We start from the raw sequence: 22385 nt of genomic DNA, 5'->3' as shown, positions 1-22385 counted from the left end.
AACACCCTCATACAGGCTTCTCTTTACATCCATTTTAAGCAAACGACATCTAAACACTTTTTTCATTCCTCCCAACACCTTTCCTACTTCATTCATTTTAAACTTCACTTCTGCATCTATTCTCCCATCCACAGCAACATGTGACCCTGAATACTTAAAACACTCTATCTCCTCAAGCAACTCACCATTCAAAACTATATTCATCTTCCTACCATCTACTGACCTCGTACACTTCATCACTTTACTCTTATACTCATTTACTTTCAATTTCCTCTTTTCACACACCCTTCCAGACTCCTCTACCAACTGTCTCAATCTCTCCTCTGAATCAGCCACCAGTGCAGTATCATCTGCAAACAGCAGCTACTTCAGGTTCCAGTCTCTACCATCAACATTCACAAGACTCAGACCTCCACCTAAAACTCTTGCATTCACCTCGCTAACAACACCATCCATATAAATATTAAACAACCAAGGCGACATCACACATCCCTGCCGCAGCCCCGCTCTCATGGGAAACCAATCACTCACAGTATTTCCCACTCTTACACAAGCTCTACTAATTACATAAAAACATTTCACCCCTTTTAGTAACCTACCATCAAGTCCATACAATCTTAAAACAGTCCACAAAGCCTCCCTATCAGTTCTATCATACGCTTTCTCTAAATCCATGAATGCCCAAAACGCATCCTTGCCTTTCGCTAAATACTTTTCACACACTTGTCTCACAGCAAACACCTGCTCTACGCATCCCATCCCTCTCCTAAAGCCACACTGCTCATCACCAATCACTCCCTCTGTACCATCTCTAACCATACACCTTACCTACAACACTCAACAGACTTATACCCCTAAAGCTAGTACATTCATACTCATCACCCTTGCCTTTATATAACGGAACCACACAAGCACTAGCCCAGTCAATTGGCACCATACCTTGCACAAAGCACATATTCAACAATCTTACTAACCAGTCAACAATAGTTGCTCCATCATCTTTCAGACATTCCACAGCACACCCATCCATACCTGCAGCTTTCCCTTTTTTCATCTCCTTTATTGTCTCCTGCACTTCCTCCTTCATGATCAAAGAATCATTCAGCTCTCCCGACACTTTTATTCCTTGCACCCTTCCATCCGCCACAATCTCAGCCTCCATTTCCTCCTCTACATTTAACAATCTTTCAAAATACTCTGCCCATCTCTTCCTTACTGTATCTATCTCAGTTAACATCCTTCCATCCTCTGCTTTTACTCGCTCTTCCTTCCCAGACTCTCCCTTTCACACCCTTTTCACCTCCTTCCAAAACATTTTCTTATTCTGTTGAAGGTTCTCAGTCTACCGCCTACCCCACCTCTCATTTATTGCCACTTTAGCATCATGCACAGCCATTCTCACCCTATTCCTCTTTTCCTTATACCTCTCATATGACACCTCATCCTTCCTCTGCAGCCACACTTCATATGCACGTCTCTTCTTAGCCACGGCCATACTTACTTCCTCGCACCACCATTCACTTCCTTTTCTTACACCACCACCCACACGCCTCACACCACACACCTCTTCCGCATGCCCCACCACAGCACTCTTAAACAACTGCCATTCCTCCTCCACACTGCCATTTTCCTGATCTTTCACTGCATTCCACTCATCTTTCAATTTCTCCTGATACTCTCTCATTTTCTCTCATTTATCCAACTCACTCACTTTCAAAACCTCCGTGCCACACCTAACTCTCCTAGCTCTCACCCATCTCTTACCTACTCTTAACTTTCCCTCCACCAGGTAGTGGTCAGACATACCTCCACCCTCCCCTCTCAGAACTCTCAGATCCAACAATCTTCCTATTACATTCCTGGACACAACCACATAGTCCATCAATGCTCTATCAACAACCCTTCCACCCTCCTGTCTCACCCGTGTATACTTATAAATATCTTTCTTCTCAAACAGGGTATTTCCAATCACCATTTCTCGCTCAACACACATCCCTATCATTCGTTCCCCATTTTCATTTCTTCCAGGCACACCAACTACATCTTCAACTGCTACATTTCCCACTCTAGCATTCAGATCTCCCATCAATACCACATTCACATTCGCCCCAAAACTCTACAGACACTCATCAACATCATTCCAGAAAGACTTCCTCTTTTCTTCATCTCTTTCACTACCAGGCCCATATGCACTCACAAACACCCACAACTCACTTTCAAATTTCGCTTTCACCCACATCAGTCTCGATGACACCTGCTTCCAATAAGTCAAACACTGTTGTACTTCCGGACTCACTAACAAGGCCACACCTTCTCTTGCCCTTCCTCTATCAACACCTGACAATCTTCCATTCACACGTCCAAACATAGACTCACCCTTCCCTTTCATCTTTGTTTCACTCAGAGCTAATACATCCAACTTTCTTCTCACAAACATTCTCCCAATCTCCTCCCTTTTAGCCTCACATTCATAGACCCAATCTTCAGGGTAAGGGGATAACTCAGTCCCCCTTCCCTTTCTCTGGCCTGTCTCTTTTTAGGAACTAAAAGAAAAAAAAAACAGAGGAGGGGGTTCCTAGTCCCCTCACCCCGCCCCTTTTAGTCGCCTTTTACGACACGCAGGGAATACGGTGGCAGTATTCTTCCTAACACAACCTGGCCGCAGAGTAGTAGTACCACCCCATAGTGCGGCCAGATTGTGTCCCCCCCGCCACAGGGGGGGACACAATCTGGCTATACAGTATGTATATAGCAGGGGTTGAGAGAGAGAGAGAGAGAGAGAGAGAGAGAGAGAGAGAGAGAGAGAGAGAGAGAGAGACAGACAGACAGACAGACAGACAGACAGACAGACAGACAAAGACAGAGAGAGCGAGAGGTGAGGAGTGTCCACTTGTTCCCTGGACGAAGATTTAGTGGAAAAATCGAAAAGGAAAAAGAAACTATCAGCTCAGCCCCGAGTGTCCAGGTTTCTTTGTCCATGACAGGTAATGCTGACTGAACCACTCCCGTAACAGTACACATGAATATGGCGCTGGGCGACAATTTATAAACAACTTTGTATACTTTCAGGTTCTCCGTTCTTACTTATTCCATGTGTAGTAGACCTATTCTAAGTGATATAGGAGACTTTCATAACCTTTTCCTCGTGATTCATTTACCGAATTATAGGCTACCTCTCTCTCTCTCTCTCTCTCTCTCTCTCTCTCTCATCTTTGTACGGTATGGTACTGGGGCGAACTAAGTCTACACTCTTTACTAAACCACAGGGTGGAATATAAAACGCTCCAATTCCACTCTGCCGGGCGATTTCTTGTGTGTTGTGGGGACGGCTTTGTAAGTGGATACTGCCTTTGAGTTTATCGTGGAACGCTATTTACGGACCACCCTGATATAAACAGAACGAGAGAATGTCAGGAGGTAGTGTGAGCATGAAAGTGACGGCACTGTGATACCCACTTTAACGTATGGAAGTGAAGCTTAGACCCTGCTGGAAGGACACATGTTAAGAATGGGAGCAGTGGATATGAGTTATCTGAAAGGAGCATGTGGAGTTACATGGAGAAACGGACACACAAACGAGGACGCAAATGAGAGTTGTGGTGCTGATGTGGATGTGACTGAAAGTGTAAAGGGAAATAGTAAATACTTTGAGCTGGTTTGACCATGTGGAGAAGACGGCGAATGATTGACTGGCTAGAAGTGTATGTGAGTGAGATGGAGCGGTAGAGGAGGAGCAGGTGGAGGAGACCACAGCCCATAATCTCGTCGGTTAAGTAAGCTCCCTAACACCTTTTCCTAAGCAACTTATAGGGCATCTATAATTATCCAATTATAACTACCGGCACCTCCCTTAAATACATAGGGATGGAGGGGCATTTATAATTATCCAGTTATAACTACTGTACCTTTCCATACTTGAATGTATAAGCATCATCAATAGCAATTTCATTTGGAGTATCAGTATGAAACCCTAATTTTATTTAGGATTTCCTTTTCAGGCATGAGATGTTGTGTGTAGATCTGATCACAGGAGTTTGTCATGATGGCTGAGGAAAAGTGCTGCTTCTCACTGAAATTTCAGTGTGATGCCAAATTAGAACGGCTGATCACTTCAGGTCTCCAGTAGATACATATAATTATAAAGTGCAACAAGATATATTGTGATGGTCTTGACCCACAGTTAGAGCAAATAGTAAATGAAAATCTAAATAACATACTTAAGTGTCACAAAAGTTGTGTGACAACATATGCTTCCTCCCTTCATATAGTGTGGCATCTCAGAAGGCAAGGGAAGCCAGACAAGTTGCCTGAGATCCCCCAAAAGAGAATTATACTATCTGTTGAAAGAAAACTTGATTTCCAGAGGCACTGCATATTTTGCAGTGAAGAATGCGATGTAGCGAAAGATCCTAAGCGCCCATGTTTACAGATGTAGGAGATATGAGAATATCCAAGTAAGTTCTTTAAGTTCTTAAGAAGGAGTTGCAGGTTGAAACATCTTCCCGAAATGTTGGTGACTGATGGGTCTGCTCTTTTATTGGTTGTGCAGTGACCTTCAGGTGGCATTGTTATGACCTATGTGAACTACTTCAAGAAAAATAATTCTAAGGGACTGCAAACTGCAGATGTTTATCTTGTGTTTCACAGGTATATGGACTACAGCTGTGTGCATCACATAGCAATCACATGAAAATAGTACATATCACACCTCCTATTGCCACAGCCGCCACAGAAGTGCCGGAGAACTGTTGCTGATGGCTCTACACATCTGTGAACTATAGGGTCGTATTCAACGTGGCCTGGGAGATGTCGACTGATTCTGAACACAACACCTCAGTATCCTCTTGTGTATTACTGATAAAAACTACAGAACGACAGCATTAAAACTGTATAAATAATACTCGTATACAGGATAATAATGAGATAAAGGTAAAATAGATCTCTAGGAAACAGGCATCACGAAGTCTCCTGTGCCATCGTCTCTTTGTACTCTAACTTGGCCTAAAACTGTCGTCTCTCCAGCTTGATTGGTGACCTATAACAGCAAGTTAACTCTAGAATAGGAAACTAGCCACGGAGATGTACTACGGAAAGGATGCAGAGTCAGCATTGTCATTCTGGCACTGGGCTAGGTGGCGTAGACTCCAAAAGGACGAATATATAGGTCAAATTACAGTGAAAGCGAAGCATCTACACTTGTCCTTCCGCCATTATTATCCTCATGACCAATTTTTTTTTTTCTTTTTTTTTACTGGGAAGAATTACAGTTTTTACTCTAACTTGGCCTCAAATTACCATCTCCTAGTCTTGTATGCTGAGATTAAGACCAGAATATAATGCTAGTCACGAAGAAGTCCCATGGAAACTGTACAGCTGTAGTATTATCTTTGCCACCGCTACGACGAGTATGAGGAGTCAGGGAAAAGAACAGTTGATACATCTGAGAGAGAGAGAGAGAGAGAGAGAGAGAGAGAGAGAGAGAGAGAGAGAGAGAGAGAGAGAACTGCTGAACCTGACTTCACATACCCTTCTGCCTAATTATTGTTTCCTTTAACCTTGAACATGGAAGGCATGGCAGATCAGTATTTGTTGTTCTATACCCTTTTCCTTTAACCTGGACTAAAAATGAAGCTATCCATCTTGAATGCTGGACTGTATACATAAATTAACAATAGAATATGATGCTAGTCGCGATGGTGTATATTAAAATTAGAATATGATGCTAGTCGCGATGGTGTATATTAAAATTAGAATACGATGCTGGTCACGAAGAAGTGCTATGAAAATTATGTAGAGCCGTAGAAATGTCTTCTTCCCCCCACGGAGCTGCGTGAAAGCAGCTGCAAAAGGACGCAAATCTGAGCCAAGTTAAGATCAAAAGAGAATAGTCGCTCTCTCAATCCTTTCTAACGACTGTATTCTGTGTGGCTTAGGTGATTTCGTAACACCTCTTCCTTGGCGACTTGATCTGCATATTGCAATTTAACATCCTGTCGTACGTTGTTGATGAAATATACGTTGATATGATAACGATATAAATAGCATACGAATGAATACCAACGTGTTCTAAGTCAAAACAAATCGCCAAGGAAGAGGTGTTACGAAGCCTCCCATGCTCTCTAGAAATCTGTCGCTTGTACTGAATACATCTAAAACGAAAACAGGGACCTGGGAGCTTATTCACAAACGACCATACTCAGTTTCTACCCAAACATCAACAACAATTAAACAATCACAAATCATGTGGAATAACACGGAGTGGCAAACGGACAAATAAGGATGTAAATGAGCGTTGTGGTGTCGATATGGATGTGGTTGGAAGTGTCAGGAAATGCTTTGAGAGGGTTCGGCCACTGTAGGTCGATGGAGAATGAGATACGGACTGGAGGTGTGTATGAGAGTGAGGCGGAAGGGGAAGTGGAGGAGGGGAGACCAAGGATGAGATGGAGAAATGGGGTGGTGAGACACTAATAACACTGGTTTACAAAAAATTTTAGGCAAGCATGAAATTAGGTGTTCTAACCTAATTTTGGGGTGCTGATTTCAGATTCGAACTCCGTTTTCACCCATCACCTCTAGTTTTTGAGATATACATGTATACATGTACAGACATGTATACATATAGGCCTAGACCCAAAATATTCGCCAGAAATCCATTTACCGTCCTATTTTCTTGGAACTTTGTTTAAAACGCGCACCACAACAAGGTCAAACATGTGCATTGTGTGGCTGGGAACACCAGTAGCTTACTGGGGGTCTAGGAGCACTTTCGTGCCTGGGAATCAGTGTCCAAGAAAATCCTGTGGTGGACATGAACAAGGTGCTTCTTCCCCCTTTTCATATCAAGGTTGACCTTACGAAGAATTTTGTGAAGGCCATGGACAAGGATGGCACTGCCTTCCAGTACCTGTACACTCTGTTTCTAGCTCTCGTTTCTGCTAAGCTCAAGGAGGGCATCTTCGTCGAACTTCAGATCCGGGAGGTGCTGAGGGATGAGGTATTCGGGGAGAAGCTCACCTTGAAGGAGCCGAGAGCATGGGAAGCATTTAAGTCAGACTGTCATGGCTTCCTTCGTAACACACGGACACTAGATTACCAAGAGCGTGTCGAGAAGTTGTTGCAGGCTTATCAGGATATGGGGTGCCGAATGTCTCTCAAGATTCACTTTCTCTATTCCCACCTCAACTTCTTCTCCCAGAACCTAGGAGCAGTAGCCTACATGACGAACATGGAGAAAGGTTCCACCAAGATATACTGAGATGGAGAGCAATTACCAAGGCAAGTGGAACCCCAGCATGATGGGGGACTTCTGCTGGATGCTCAAGCACGACATCCCGGAGGCAAAGTACACCAGATCGTCCAAAACTCACTTCTGACTGTCTGTAGTACTATGATGTATATTTATGCTTATATCCAAGTAACAGTAATATTTAGTTCTGTCAGTGTTCTGTGTCTGATTTGTTTCGTTCTGTAATATGCCATTTTAATATATGAAAGAAACTCATTATATTATAAATATATGCGTTACAATAAAATAAACGGGATATGTGAAAGAAAAAAAACTAGAGGTGATAGAGCAAAACTGTTTAGAAATTTGAACTAAGCATATCAAAATTAGTCAAAAACACCTGTTCACATGCTTGCCTCAGATTTTTTTTTTTTCTTTTTTTTTTTGTAAACCAGTGTTATTAGAGAAGGGGTTGTGAGATGGACGGAGGACGACATGGAGGCGATTTGTTTGTGACCACTCCTTTCGGGATTAAGTCGCCTGGCAATAGATAGATAGATAGATAGATAGATAATCTACTTTCATTCGAGGAAACCGCCACTCTCGTAACTTGAATATTGTACTAAGTTGTGGTTGCATAAAATCCAATGAACCTTGGTAATAAGGTTACTAGAATAAGTGTCTGTGGTTACTAGACAAACCAACTCTCGCCATCAACCGAGCTGAGAAGGGTTAGGGATCTTTGTCAGATTAGAGGAAATAGGCTAAAGACGATTCCTACCTTATCCTTCCTGTTGAAAAGTAGATTATAGCCCACAATAATATATATCTCGTAAGTAACAGCCATACCACGTTGAGTACACCGCTTCCCGTCCGATCAGCGAAGTTAAGCAACGTTGGGTCTGGTTAGTACTTGGATGGGTGACCGCCTGGGAACACCAGATGCTGTTGGCATCCCTACGTGTCAAGTGGGGTTGGTGGAGGATTAGTGCCCCTCCCTGTAAAACAATTAAACTCTAAGCCCTTGGCCACCCCGTTTGGGATACATGGCGTCTGGCAATGAATGAATGAAAAACTAACATTTGCATTTTACAAGCATATAAATGTACTTTATAAAATGTAAGAACATGTAGAGATGGCAGTGTGCCAGGAAAAAAAAATCGGAAGAAGGTCGAAGCAGTAAAACACATATAACACCATCCCTATTTTTTTTTTTTTTTTTACGGCATACTTTTTTTCCCTGCTTGGTTGGGCAATAGTTATTCCATTAATGTGACTCTTTTCAGGTGCACGTACAGTATGCTGCACCATAATGGCACGTACTGGAGTAAAAAAAAAAAAAAAATGTAAGGATGGGATTACTTGTAACTACATCATCTTGTTTAGATGGTTTTTGGCACATTGCCATCCCTACTTGTTCATACATTTTGCAAATCTACGTAATTTTATACTTGTTCCGCTGATTTTTTAAAGCATCTGTATAAGAAAGTTCTTACTGTTTTTGTAATTTATTCAGCTTTAGAGTAGTGAAGGGGTATATGAAGACTCAGACTAACCTGCTCTAGTATGAAAATTTTCTGTTGGGCTGAACGATATCTTCTGGAGACATTAACAAAATGAAGCCCCGAGAGAGCACAACACTCACGCTTTACGATCGGTCTTTGACCTAATTTTTTCACCTTGTCGTGTGACCTTGACATCTGACTGTTCTCAAACTTTAAATGCTTCATTCTTGCGTGACCATTATCACTTCCACTAAGTTTGACCTTAACTAGATCAAAACTGTTTAAACTGACATTGCCCTGTGACCCGGGCCTTTGACCCATGTTCTCAAAATAGAATAATGTGACTGAACCTAAACCGCTCCACCACGTCTAATCTGAAGTCAATAAGTTTTTTACTGAAAGGCCCGAAAGCTGATCTTCCTGTGATCTTTAATTTGGCCGATTCAAGACTGAACAACTTCACCTTTTCCTCGCCCTATGTCCTTCTACCAAGTTTGGTCTAAATCGGATAAAAACTTCAAAAGCAAACACATTCTCGATCTATTACCGTTGACCTGTTTCGGGCAACGTCTGATATATATCAGACTCATTGGAGAATGGAACCCCTCTATTAAATTAATAATAATCATCATAACATCAGGACCTTTCCCACCCTAGGGCAGGGTAAGGAGTAGCAACGTCTAGACAAACCAACCAAGTTGGCCCACTCCAATGGGTCACGCTGCCTTTCAGTCATCATTTAAGTCCCCGGAATCCTGGCTCTATCTGATACGCCAAAAACTTTCACCACATTCTGTAGCTTCACATAAACGTATCCGATAGAATCAGTCCGGACGCCGTCACGTTAAAAAGAGGTGACAAATCCCTGATCACTGAGTTTTAAAATAATACCTAATATAAAATAATGATAATAATAATAATAATAATAATAATAATAAGTGATCAGTTTCGACATTTTAGGCTGGAGAGGTCTCATGAAGAAGCTGATGATGATGATGGAGATATCGGGGTTTTTGTCGATTGTATTATGGCGACTGACTGTGTTATTATTGCAGCCATTAAGAGATGTCTTTGGTATAGAAAATCATGGAGGTTAAGGCTAGATGCTTATAAAGATCTAGTACCTCTCAGTTTGGGGGTTACGACTGATTTTATTTGCTAAAACTTATGGGCGTATCTGAGCCATCCCTACATAGAGTGTCTGCTGAATGGATGATCTCCCCTCTTGTTTCGTTGTCCTTCCTGTAAATCCAGTCAGGGATAAGAGAGAGAATTAATCGTAAGTCCGTTACTGCATTTGGTCCTAGGAGTGTGAAGTCGGCGGTTTCGTGTCGTAATCCGGGAAAAATTAGGACTTAACGAAATAATTAAATGTCTGGCTTCATGGCTCTCATGTAGTCGGCAGAAGTTAATCTTGCTTTTTTCATTGTTTTAGCCACTTCTGTTCTGTGAGGTTTTTCTACACCAGCGCTCACGAAGCAGAGTGGCGCATTGTTTTATTCGCCCCGTGTTCTCTTACCTAATTGTTCTTACCTAATTGTATCTTTACAGGAATGAGTCAAGCTCGTACTGTCCCGTGTCTTAAACCATATTTATCGTACATATCCTTAAATTTGTGAATTGTTTTGGCACACACTATTTCATTCGGTAGTGCATTCCATTGATCAATTGCTCTGTTTGGGAAACTGAATTTCCTTACGTCTTTATCACCTCTCTTCTTATGCAATTTTTTGCAGTGTCCTCTTGCTGATGCTTCTCCATATGTTAAGTAATCATTTATGTCTATTTTCTCCTTTCCTGATATGCATTTATATAGCATTATCATGTCACCTCTTTTCCTTCTCTCCTGTAGTGTTGGTAGATTCAGTTTATTTAGTCTTTCTTCATAGCTTAGGTCCCTTAAGCTTGGTATCCATCTTGTAGCGGCCCTTTGAACTTTTTCAATCTTGTCTATGTGCTTTTTGAGATGAGGACTCCAGACTACTGATGCATATTCCAGGGTTGGTCTAATGAATGATGTTATTATCCTTCTTGGCATGTCTTCATTTATGTATGTGAATGCTATTCTCATATTTGCAAGCAGTGTATACATGTTCCGGACCTTCTCACTGATGTGGTCAGCCGGAGATAGTCTGTTATTGATAATCACACCTAGGTCTTTCTCTCTTTCTGATGTGTATAGGGTTTTACTTCCTAACTTATAATCCCAATCAGGTCTTTTTCCACTTTTACCAAACTTGATTACATGACACTTGTCCACATTGAATTCCATTTGCCATGTACTACTCCATTCATGAAGTTTATTTAATTCTTCTTGTAGCTCCCTACAAGAGTCTGTGCTAGTAATTCTCCTTTGTATTTTTGCATCATCTGCAAACATATTCAGATACCTCTCATTTCCAGTGTTACTGTATATATCATTTATATACACTAAAAACATGATTGGTGCCAGCACTGAACCCTGTGGTACTCCACTAGTCACTTCTTTCCCTGATGAGTAGTTTCCTCTTAGTACTGTCCTCATTTCTCTTTTTATGAGAAAGTCTTGCATCCAACAAAACAGTTTGCCTCGAATTCCTCCTTGATGGTACAGTTTCCATAAAAGTCTTTGGTGAGGTACTGTGTCAAAAGCTTTCTTGAAATCTAAATAGATACTGTCCACCCATCCTTCCCTTTCCTGATTGTGTTTGTTACTCTGTCATAGTAGCTCAACAGATTAGTAACACATGATTTTCCTTTTCTAAAACCAAACTGTCTTTCTGTTATCATACTGTGTTCTTCTAGATGATTTACCCAAGCTTTTCTTATAAGTTTTTCTAATACCTTGCTTACAACACTGGTCAGTGATACTGGTCGGTAGTTGAGTGGATTTTGTCTATTTCCTTTCTTGAATAAGGGGACAATATTTGCTTTTTTCCAAATATCAGGTAGTTTACCTTGACTCATGGATTTCTTGAAAATTAAAAATAATGGTTTACATAACTCCTTTGCACATTCTCGTAATACCCAACATGAAATTTCATCAAGGACCACTTGCTTTTCCTCTGTCTAATCTACTTAACTCCTCCTGTATTACTTTTTCTGCTATTTGTATATCTGGTAGTATGTGTGGACATGCGTGTTCCACATAGTCCCTCTCAAAAATTTTTTCTTCTGTAAAAACTAATTGGAAATTCTTATTTAATGCTTCACAAATATCTTTCTCTTGTGTATAAGTGATTCCCTCGTCCGTAATGGATTGTATTATATCTTCTACTTTAGTTTTGCTTCTGATATAGCTGTAAAACAGCTTTGGTTGATCACTACTTTTATTTATTATATCCTCCTCAAACTGTTTTTGGGCTTTCCTCCTTATTCTTGTATAGTCGTTTCTTGCCTGTTTGTAATTATTATACGCCCTTTCACTATTGTGTCTTCTGTATCTATTCCACAACAAATCTCTTCTTTCTTTTGATTTTTTACATTCTGTATTGAACCATTTCTGTATTTTCTTATCTGCTTCTTTGTGCTGTGGGATGTACTTCTGGACTCCTATTTCATAAAATTCACAAAATTTTTTATATACAGCATTTAAATCTTGTCCTCTAAGCTCATTTTCCCAATCAACTTCTAAGAAATACTTCTTTAGGTCTTGATAATTTCCCTTTTTATAGTTTAGGCTCTTTTTGTAACTATCATTGCTGTTTACTATGTCATATGCTATCCTGAAGTTATAATTTAGTAGTGCATGATCGCTTTTGCCGAGTGGAGGGTGATATATTAAACTGTGAATATCATTTTCTTGCCTTGTAAATATTAGATCTAGCACTGAAGGTACATCAAGTCCTCTTTTTCTGGTGGTTTCCCTCACATGTTGCGTTAAGAAAAACTCTTGTACGAGATCCAGGAGCTTTTGGTCCCAACAGCTCTCTTGGCTATTTATATCTAGAGTATTTCAATTTATATTTGTATTGAAGTCCCCAGTTAGTATAATTCTTTCCGATTTCTCTTCCATTTTATGTAGCAATGATCTTACACTCTGAATTGTACTCTCTGCCAGGTCCTCATATTCGTCTCTTTCCCATGTGTTTGATCTGGGTGGCATGTACAAATTGGCTACAATTACTTTACCTTCAGTTGTGTCGATCTCTACTGCAATCAGTTCTACTTGTGATGGTATATCTAGTTTTATTTCCTTGACTTTTAGATTTTTCTTAGTTAATATTATAATTCCTCCTCCTTTTTTTAAATATCTGTCTCTTCTCCATATATTGTATTCCTCTAAGTTTAGTATGTCATTTGATATCCTTGGTATTAATTTTGTGTGTGTGTGTGTGTGTGTGTGTGTGTGTGTGTGTGTGTGTGTGTGTGTGTGTGTGTGTGTGTGTGTGTGTGTGTGTTTGTAAAATAAGTCAAGTTTTTATCACAATTGTACCAAACTTAGTGAAAGGGTTGAGGGTGTTCCTAGGAGATGACCTATTGTTTTTGAGAATACTAGATCAAAGGTGAAGGCCACAAGGAAAAATAGTTTCTGTTCGATTTAAACCAAACTTGGAGGAATGGTGGAGGGTAAGGCAAGATCTATGAAATTCTGATTTCGAAATAAGGTAAAGCCCGGAGTCACGAGAGAAAGTCAAAGTTAAAGGTCACATGGTAGGCCAACTTTAACTATTTTTCTAAAATTAGAACAAACTTAGTGGAAGAGTTGAGAGTGAGATATCAATGAAGGATTCGCTTTTGAGAACAATCAGTCAAAAGTGTAGATCACAAGGAGGAGGAGGAGGAGGAGGAGAGTGCTCCGTCATGATGTTATAACATTCTCTCTACCACTTGATCATGATACTCGTATGCTACACGGAGCAGACCTGCAGTAGTGAAGGGGTTAATAAAGGCTGTATCTTATCCCTCCAGCTGAAAAGTCTCTCCTAAGCTGCACGAAATCGTCAGTGGATGTCAATGATAAAATCAAAAATATAGTCGCGGACAGTAACATCGTTCCACTTCCTTAACGATAACTAAGGAGACAACCAACTGTACCCCCTCCACATTACACAACGGTAACTTCTGAAACCCAGTGATGCGATTTCTTAGCCAAACAAAATTGACAGATTATTGTGTACGAGTTTTGTAAATGATGGCTTGCGAGTTTTGGGATGCATGAAACTTCAAATTATCGACACTGATAATTTTCTTTGTAAAGTATTAAGATACATTGTGTTTTAAATATATAAATATCATGTGACAACAGCTTTGACATAATACGAAGTATTTGCTGAACAAAATTATGTTTCGATTTAGCGGTAAATAAGGAAAGTACAATTTGGAAGATCGTCCATATTTTCACAGTATCTGAGAAACTGCTTATTACTTTCCTCATTTACGGCTAAATCAAAGCATAACATTCTTCAGCAAGTAGCCTACTGGATATTATATCAAAGCTGTCTTCGCAACATATTTGTCTATTTCGATTGCAGTTTATGCTAATTCTACGAAAATTTCCAAGGTGGATCGATATTTTTGTCCGCAAATGTGTACGTCATCTGACTGAAGGGGTTAATGACTCGTTTCGTCGATAGGTATTAATCTAAGCCTTCTTTCATTCACTTTCAACTCACTGACTCTGCCTAAGTTTAGTTTTTTCTTACTACATCCAGAAGATTTTATTCAGCTTTGGAAAGAAATCTCAAGCACAAAAGGGTTAATGGAAGCTATATCTAGCCCCTCAAGTTAGAAAAATTGCTGCTAAGCTATGTATTATTGTCTGGGGTGGAAGGAAAATGAAAGATAATAGCTCGACGGGTGAAGGAGGCGTCAGATTAGTATTTGCGGGCTCCTAGCCTTTGGTTCCTTCTTTCTTACACTAAAAAAAAAAATGAAAGAGAGAGAGTGGTCATGTACGGTTTGCCACAAGAGGGTGGGAAACAATTTCATTTTGTGCTGTGTTTGTGATAAGTGAGTATGTAAGAGATGTAGTGGTATTAGAGGCAGACTGCTAGATAATGCTTGCTGATTTCATGTTTTTTTTTTTTTTTTTTTTTTTTTTATGCAAGGAAGAAGGAACCAAAGGACAGAAGCCAGTAAGGTTGTTCCTTGTGCAATGTGTCGGGGAGAGCATGAGGAGATTGTCATGCGTGAAAGGATTGATCTCGCTGGTGATTCTCTTGAGTGTGGGGAAGAGTTTTCTTATTTGGGAATCATGTTATGTGTTAGAGGTGGGACTGGAGCTAGCTCTGTGGTTAGAGTGAGGAGTGGTTGGAGGAAGTTCAGGGAGCTGTTGCCTCTCCTGACAATGAGAGGGCTCTCCCTCCATGCTATGGGATCTTTGTATGCGCCATGTGTTAGGAGTATAATGCTATATGGTAGTGAGACCTGGCCAGTACAGGCAGAGGATATTTGTAGGCTCTGACAGAAATGGGAGTGATTAGGTGAATGTACAGTGTGTCACTGAATGCAAGGCCAGGGGAGACTAGGATTATGAAAGAAGAGTTGAAAGGAAGGACGGGACTGGAATGTATTGGTGTTGTAATGAGGAGGTGTAGACTGAGATGGTTTGAGCATGTGAAGAGGATGGGGGTTGACAACTGGGTGCAGAAAGTGAGAAGTGTGAATGTTAGGGGTAGGGATGCAAGAGGCAGACTGAAAATGACCTGGGACGAGGTCTCAGAGTGTGACCTTAAGGATAAGGAACTGAATAGGGAGGCTGCCACAGACTGAGCAACATGGAGAGTCGCCATTAGGTGACCAAGGCCGACGCATGCAAGCATGTTGGAGCCTTTATAAACGAAACGAAACGAGAGAGAGAGAGAGAGAGAGAGAGAGAGAGAGAGAGAGAGAGAGAGAGAGAGAATCACCATGTTCAAGAAGCAAAATCTCTTTACCTCCTTAATCGATCTGGTGAAGGAGGATAATGGCGAGACTATTGTAGGAGACGACGGCGCTTCTTGGTCACAGGTGTGAGTTGTCGTGTCCTCATCTCCCTTATTCTCCTCGTCCTCCTTCGCACGGAGCTCTCCTGCTGGGGAAGACATCGGGGAGGGGTGGCAGGTGGAGTGCGTGGCGCCTCCTAACAATGGTGCTCTCTGGGGGGGGAGAAGATAGATGTTTTAATACCATCAAGATCATCAGCAACAACAGCATTATCATAACAGCCATTATTATCATCATTATCACTATCATTACCATTTTCCTCCTCCTCCTCATCATCATCATCATTATCATCGTCATCGTCATTTTCATCAATTTCATCCCCAACCGCCTCTTCCTTTTCATCATGATCATCATCATTATCATCAGCTTCATCATACCAACCTCTTCCTTCCTAAGTATGAGGTGACAGTGTCCACAACACAAGAAAATACGGGACATGGCAGAAAGAGATGCAGATTATATCATCCTCATCATCACCATCGTCGTCGTCGTCTTATCGTCATCATCATCATCATCATCTTCATCACTATTATCTCCTCCTCCTCTTCCTTTTCCTCCATATTATCATCATCATCATCATCATCCCAAACTCAGATCACCACCAAAATATAATCAAATCTTCCTTGGCTCATGAACCACATACAGGTATCCACAACACTTCACCGAAGTCCATTTTTAACTTGTTCAGATATCTTATGGACAAACAAACAAGCAAAGAGGAGTGAATAACAATACCTCCAACCCCGCTGCCGGTGGTAAAAATACAATTAGCCTACTGTACATCACACACGTGCTCGTATGTTCACTGCTGCCTCTACTTTCCTTGTCTTGGACCCTCCTCTCAGTGTTTCTCTCTCCGCTGAACCCAAGATTCTGAGAGAGAGAGAGAGAGAGAGAGAGAGAGAGAGAGAGAGAGGGCAAAACAAAGTATCAGGTATCTAGGTGGCATGAGAGAGAGAGAGAGAGAGAGAGAGAGAGAGAGAGAGAGAGAGAGAGAGAGAGAGAGAGAGAGAGAGAGAGAGAAAATCAGGTATTCTAGGTGGCACGGCAGGGAGAGAGAGAGAGAGAGAGAGAGAGAGAGAGAGAGAAAATCAGGTATTCTAGGTGGCACGGCAGAGAGAGAGAGAGAGAGAGAGGAGACCAAAAATCAAAATATCATGCATTCAAGGTGACGCAGTATCTTCGAAGCACTATTTACTTACCGGTTTATTCTGAACATTACACCCTGATAGTTTTTTTTTCATCTTACATATTTCTGGCTTCGACATGCCTCAGTAGAATAAGTCGCTGAGGTAGAGGTGCTACGTGGTTTCCTATGCAACCAAAGGGTATAGTCTAGTCGGCTGAGGAAGCACCCTAACACATTATCTTCTGCAGTTTCTTTTGCTTATTGCACTCTGCTTTTCTCTTCTGTGATACATAAATGCTTCCAATATCGCCATACTCTGCATAAGAAATGTACAAAAAGATACCAGCCACATCCAAAAATAAATTGCTCAGGAAGTGGTGTTAAAGAGCTTCCATCCGACGAGGATACGAGCCCTGCACTACCCCTCTTAGCGTCAGCACTAACAACACACAAGCTACATACAGCCACAAGAATCACACTTTTATTTTTCACTCATAATACCATTCAGACCAAACCTCTTCTATATTTACTGACCATTCCAAAACAACAACAACATAAATAATAATAATAATAATAATAATAATAATAATAATAATAATCTATATTATATTCAGAGATCGGATAAAAATGTTATTTAGGCCATTTTAGTTTTTTTTTTAATTTTTTTGTTATGTATTTCCACCAAAATGTGTGATGGAGAAACTAAAATATGTGATTTTAATCAGTGCTTTATTTCCGTGAAAAATTCAGGAATACAAAATCAGAAATGATACACAACCAATCCTGTACCAGTGGGACAGGAATGGATTCCCCCTGAAATCCTGACATTTCAGAACAATGGCGATGTACGAGTATAATACTAAATGATCAGTTGATCACTGTCAGCAAGCCATAAACTGAAATTAAGTACATATAGCTCAAGAAAATGGAAAGGAACATATGCGATTCCCCCCCCCCCCGAAACGAAATTCTGGCTGCAGACCTGTATACAAAACATAGTACTATAAAATATATATAGTGGTGTCGTCTGATGGCTGTGGCAGGGCCCTGAGCTGATGCAAGGCTACCAACCTGTCTCGTACACGGTCATGGTAGCAGATGTGGCGAGTCATTAACAGAGATCAGATAAAAATGTTGATATTTAGGCCATTTTAGGTGTACAACTCTAGCAGAAATCATAATTTTGTGAAAAAATATATATTATGTACTTCACATATTTTCCCGATCTCTGATTATAATGATTCGATTTCTGTATGTTTGTTTGTTTGTTATTATATGGACTTTGCTATCCCAACACAGCAAAAACCAGCGCATGTAGCGCAGTTTTTGTTAAAGCAAGATACCGTTAAAATGCTCCAACTTGAAGAATGAAACAATTTCCAGTCCAATCGGGCCACCGGTTCCCGAGTTATGACTCATTTCTGGCCTTATGTTTCCAATTTAGCATAATGGTATTATTTCGACTGAAGATAGGAAGTGACTTGATCTCAAGCGGAGGCTGCCGAAGGCGGTCTTTAAGCAAGTGACGACCAAGGACCGGACAAAGGACATGGTTATCGGAACGTGGAATGTAAGGTGAGTGAATGATGAGGTGAAAGAGAGAGAGATTGTCCAGGTGCTTGAGGGTGCGAAAGTGGATGTATGTGGAATAACTGAAACAAAATGGAGAGGAGAAAGTGTGAGAGAATGGGAGTATGGATGGGGTATATATGCAGGAGTAGGCGAGAATGAGAGGGCAAAGGAAGGAGTATGTATAGTTGTGAGTAAAAGATGGAAGAAGAGCTTAAGAAAGTATGGATCAGTTGGGTCAAGGATTGTGTGGGTAAAGTTGAAAGTTGGAATACAAATGTGGGCGATTGTGTATGTGTATGCGCCAACGCAAGATCGTGCTAGAAGAGTGAGAGAAGAGTTCTGGACAAATGTAGAAGTGTGCATCGAAAAGTTTGGAAGGAACGAGAGAGTGTTTTTGATCGGTGATATGAATGGTAAAGTTGGGAATGTGAAGGTGGATGGAACAGTTGGTGAGTGGGGTGTGCCTGCTGAGATAGATGAGAATGGAAGTGCGTTAGTGGACATTTGTGCTGGGAGGGGGTTGGTGATAGCCAATACCCTCTTCAGGCATAAAATGATCCACAGGTATACATGGCGAGAAGGGTGGGTGGTGAACTGAATGAGAAGGGTGGGTGGTGAACTGAATGAAAGGAAGGCAATGATTGATTATGTGTGTGTGGATGAAAGGATGCCAAGATGTGTAATGGATGCAAGAGCTTATAGAGGTTGGGGGAGTGGATTTTCTGACCACTACTTGGTGGTGGCCAGAATTAGGATTCAAGTAAGATGGAGGATTAGAAGAAGGGAAAGACGAGAGGAAGGAGTAGTTGCAAGGAGAGTGGAAAGGTTACAAGAGGATGAGAAAAAGGCACAGTATAAGAGAGAAGTGGAGGAACGATTGGGCAAATATGAATTGGAGCAGATGGGAGACGTGGAAGGTGTGTGTAGGATATTTACAGAAGAAATATGTGCAGCATGTGATGTGGTGTGTGGAAGGAAGAGAAGACAGAGGGGGGTGCAAGGAACAGCGTGGTGGACTGAAGAGGTGAGACAGGCTGTGGCACAAAAGAAGAAAGCATACAATGAATGGATGAGAAACAGGGGCGTGGAAGAAGTTGAGAGGCAGAAGAGAGAGTTATATGTAGAAAGAAGGAGAGAGGTGAAAAGATTAGTAAGAGAGAGTAAGAAGGGAGTGGATGAGGAATTTGGAAGGAATTTCAGTGCAAAGTGGAGGGACTGTAAGAAAATGTTCTGGAAAGAGGTGAAAAGAATAAGACAGGGTTGAAGTGAAGTTAGCAGGGGAGTGAAAGATAAAAATGATAGATTACTAGTGGAGAAGGGAGAAAAAGTGATCAGATGGAAAGAACACCTTAAGGAATTGTTGAACATAGAGGATGGAAGTCGTGCGAGTATAAGTGGCTGGGGAATGGCTGGGAGAAGGAGGGAGGTGAGAAGACAGGAAGAAATCAGTAGTATAGAAGTTGTGGAAGCAATGAAGAAAGTTAAATCGGGGAAAGCCCCAGGAATTGATGGAGTGTGTGGTGAAATGCTGAAGCATGGGGGAGAGATAGTAGTAGAATGGATGTGGAAGATGTGCAGATTGGCCTGGGAGGAAGGTAGAGTCCCGGAGGATTGGAAGTCAGGTATGATTATTCCCTTGTACAAAGGAAAAGGGGAAAGAGAAGTGTGTGGTAATCATAGGGGCATTTGTCTTCTTAGTATAATAGGAAAAGTGTATGGTAGGATACTTATTGACAGAGTTAGAGAAAGAACAGAGAAATTAGTTGGAGAAGAACAGGGAGGCTTTAGGAAGGGAAGAGGTTGTGTAGATCAGATATTTATTCTTAGATCTTTAGTGGAAAAGTTTCTAGAGAAGGGAAAGAAGTTGTATGCGGCTTTCATGGATTTGGAGAAAGCATATGACAGGGTGGATAGACAAGGATTGTGGAAAGTGTTAAGAATATATGGAGTAGATGGGAAGTTGTTGAATGCTGTGAAGAGTATGTACGATGGTGCGAAGGCTGCAGTGCGTGTGGATGGTAAACTAAGTGAGTATTTCTCCTTGAAAGTTGGGTTGAAACAGGAATGTGTCATGTCTCCATGGTTGTTCAATCTGTACATGGATGGGGGTAATAAAAGAGGTACAAGGTAGGGTAGTGGATGTTGGAGAGGCCCTGGTGAGAGAGGATAGTGTTTGGAAACTCCCTGTACTGTTGTTTGCAGATGATACTGTGTTGTTGAGTGAAGACGAAGGGGAGCTGCAAGGCTTGGTGGATGAGTTTGGGAGAGTGTGTAGGAAACGGAATCTAAAGGTGAATGTAGGGAAGAGTAAAGTGATGGTCTTTGAGAGAGGTGAAGTCAGTGAATGTACAGCAAGGTTGGATGGTGAGGAACTGGATAATAAGAGTACGTTTAAGTACTTGGGTAGTGTGATGAGTAAGGATGGAGGTTTGGAGGGTGAAGTGCTTGAAAGGGTACAGCAGGGAAGAAAGGTTGCTGGTTCTTTGAAAGCAGTGATAATAAACAGGGAAGTGAGCACGGAAGTGAAAAAGTTACTACATGACAGTATTGTGATACCAACTCTAACGTATGAAAGTGAAGCTTGGACGTTGTTGGAAGGACACAAGTCAAGAGTGAGAGCAGTGGAAATGAGTTTTTTAAGAGAAGCCTGTGGAGTCACATGGAGAGACAGGCTGACGAATGAGGATATAAAGGAGCGTTGTAGTGTGAATGTGGATGTGATAGGAAGCGTTATGAGGAACACACTGAGGTGGTTTGGCCATGTGGAGAGGATGGAGGGTGAAAGATTGACGAAGAGAGTGTATGTGAGTGAGGTGGAGGGGGGAAGAGGGAGGGGGAGGCCGAGGATGAGATGGAGGGATGGGGTGGAGAGGTATATGAGAGAGGGGGGTGTGAGTTGGGAGCAGGGCAGTGAAATGGTGGGGGACAGGGCGACTTGGAGGCGATTTGTTTGTGGCCACCCCAAACGGGATTCAGGCGTCTGGCAATAGATAGATAGATAGATAATAATAACTAATAAAAACAGGCTGTGCAATGGTGTGGGTGTTGCGAGCTGTGTTGACTATGGGGAGTTAATGCGTATGTGTGTGTGTGTGTGTGTGTGTGTGTGTGTGTGTGTGTGTGTGTGTGTGTGTGTGAGAGAGAGAGAGAGAGAGAGAGAGAGAGAGAGAGAGAGAGAGAGAGAGAGAGAGAGAGAGAGAGAGAGAGAGGAAGACAGACATACAGAGGGATAGAAAGCCCCCTCACACACACACACACACACACACACACACACAAAATGAGGGAAGATCAGAAGAGGACAAGAAGAAATTTTTTAACAAAGTAATAGGATTGCAGGTACGAAAGTGGTACACAAACAGGATGGAAGAAAAAGGAGGAAGTTAGTAGAACCATGTCATGACAAGTATATAAACAAGATGATAAAGTTGATGTACTCAAATGTGGATGGAATGGTATTTAATTACTAGAGATGAATGATTATGGCAGGGAAAATGAACCACAAATAATATGCCTAACTGAGACAAAATTAACACCAAGGATATCCAATGACATACTAAACTTAGAGGAATACAATATATGGAGAAGAGACAGAAATTTAAAAAAAGAAGGAGGAATTATAATATTAACTAAGAAAAATCTAAAAGTCAAGGAAATAAACCTAGATATACCATCACAAGTAGAACTGATTGCAGTAGAGATCAACATATCTGAAGGTAAAGTAATTGTAGCCAATTTGTATATGCCACTCAGATCAAACACATGGGAAAGAGACGAATATGAGGACCTGGCAGAGAGTACAATTCAAAGTATAAGATCCTTGCTACATAAAATGGAAGAGAAATCGGAAAGAATTATACTAACTGGGGACTTCAATACAAATATAAATTGGAATACTCTAGATATAAATAGCCAAGAAAGCTGTTCGGACCAAAAGCTCCTGGATCTCGTACAAGAGTTTTTCTTAACGCAACATGTGAGGGAAACCACTAGAAAAAGAGGACTTGATGTACCTTCAGTGCTAGATCTAATATTTACTAGGCAAGAA

The 22385-nt window shown here is 41.2% G+C and overlaps 1 protein-coding gene and 1 non-coding gene across 2 annotated transcripts in view; one reads left to right on the top strand and one right to left on the bottom strand.

Annotated features, from left to right (window-relative positions):
• LOC145396067 (putative peptidoglycan muropeptide transporter SLC46) overlaps nt 1–22385 on the bottom strand; it is a 100697-nt gene that overhangs the window by 15796 nt on the left and 62516 nt on the right. Inside the window, exon 2 of the mRNA XM_080269532.1 lies at nt 15591–15791. Within this exon, the coding sequence (XP_080125658.1) occupies nt 15591–15791 (201 nt within the window). The remainder of the gene's footprint in view (nt 1–15590; nt 15792–22385) is intronic.
• Nucleotides 8064–8182, top strand: LOC145396114 (5S ribosomal RNA). The gene has a single exon (XR_013896724.1). It is a non-coding gene; the product is annotated as a 5S ribosomal RNA (ribosomal RNA).

This window comes from Coenobita brevimanus, chromosome 34 (assembly GCF_032717465.1).
Source record: "Coenobita brevimanus isolate Jiangsu-jjx chromosome 34, ASM3271746v2, whole genome shotgun sequence".
Lineage (NCBI taxonomy): Eukaryota > Metazoa > Arthropoda > Malacostraca > Decapoda > Coenobitidae > Coenobita > Coenobita brevimanus.
Note: the sequence above shows the minus strand (reverse complement) of the source record. Positions and strands in the feature narration are given on the sequence as shown.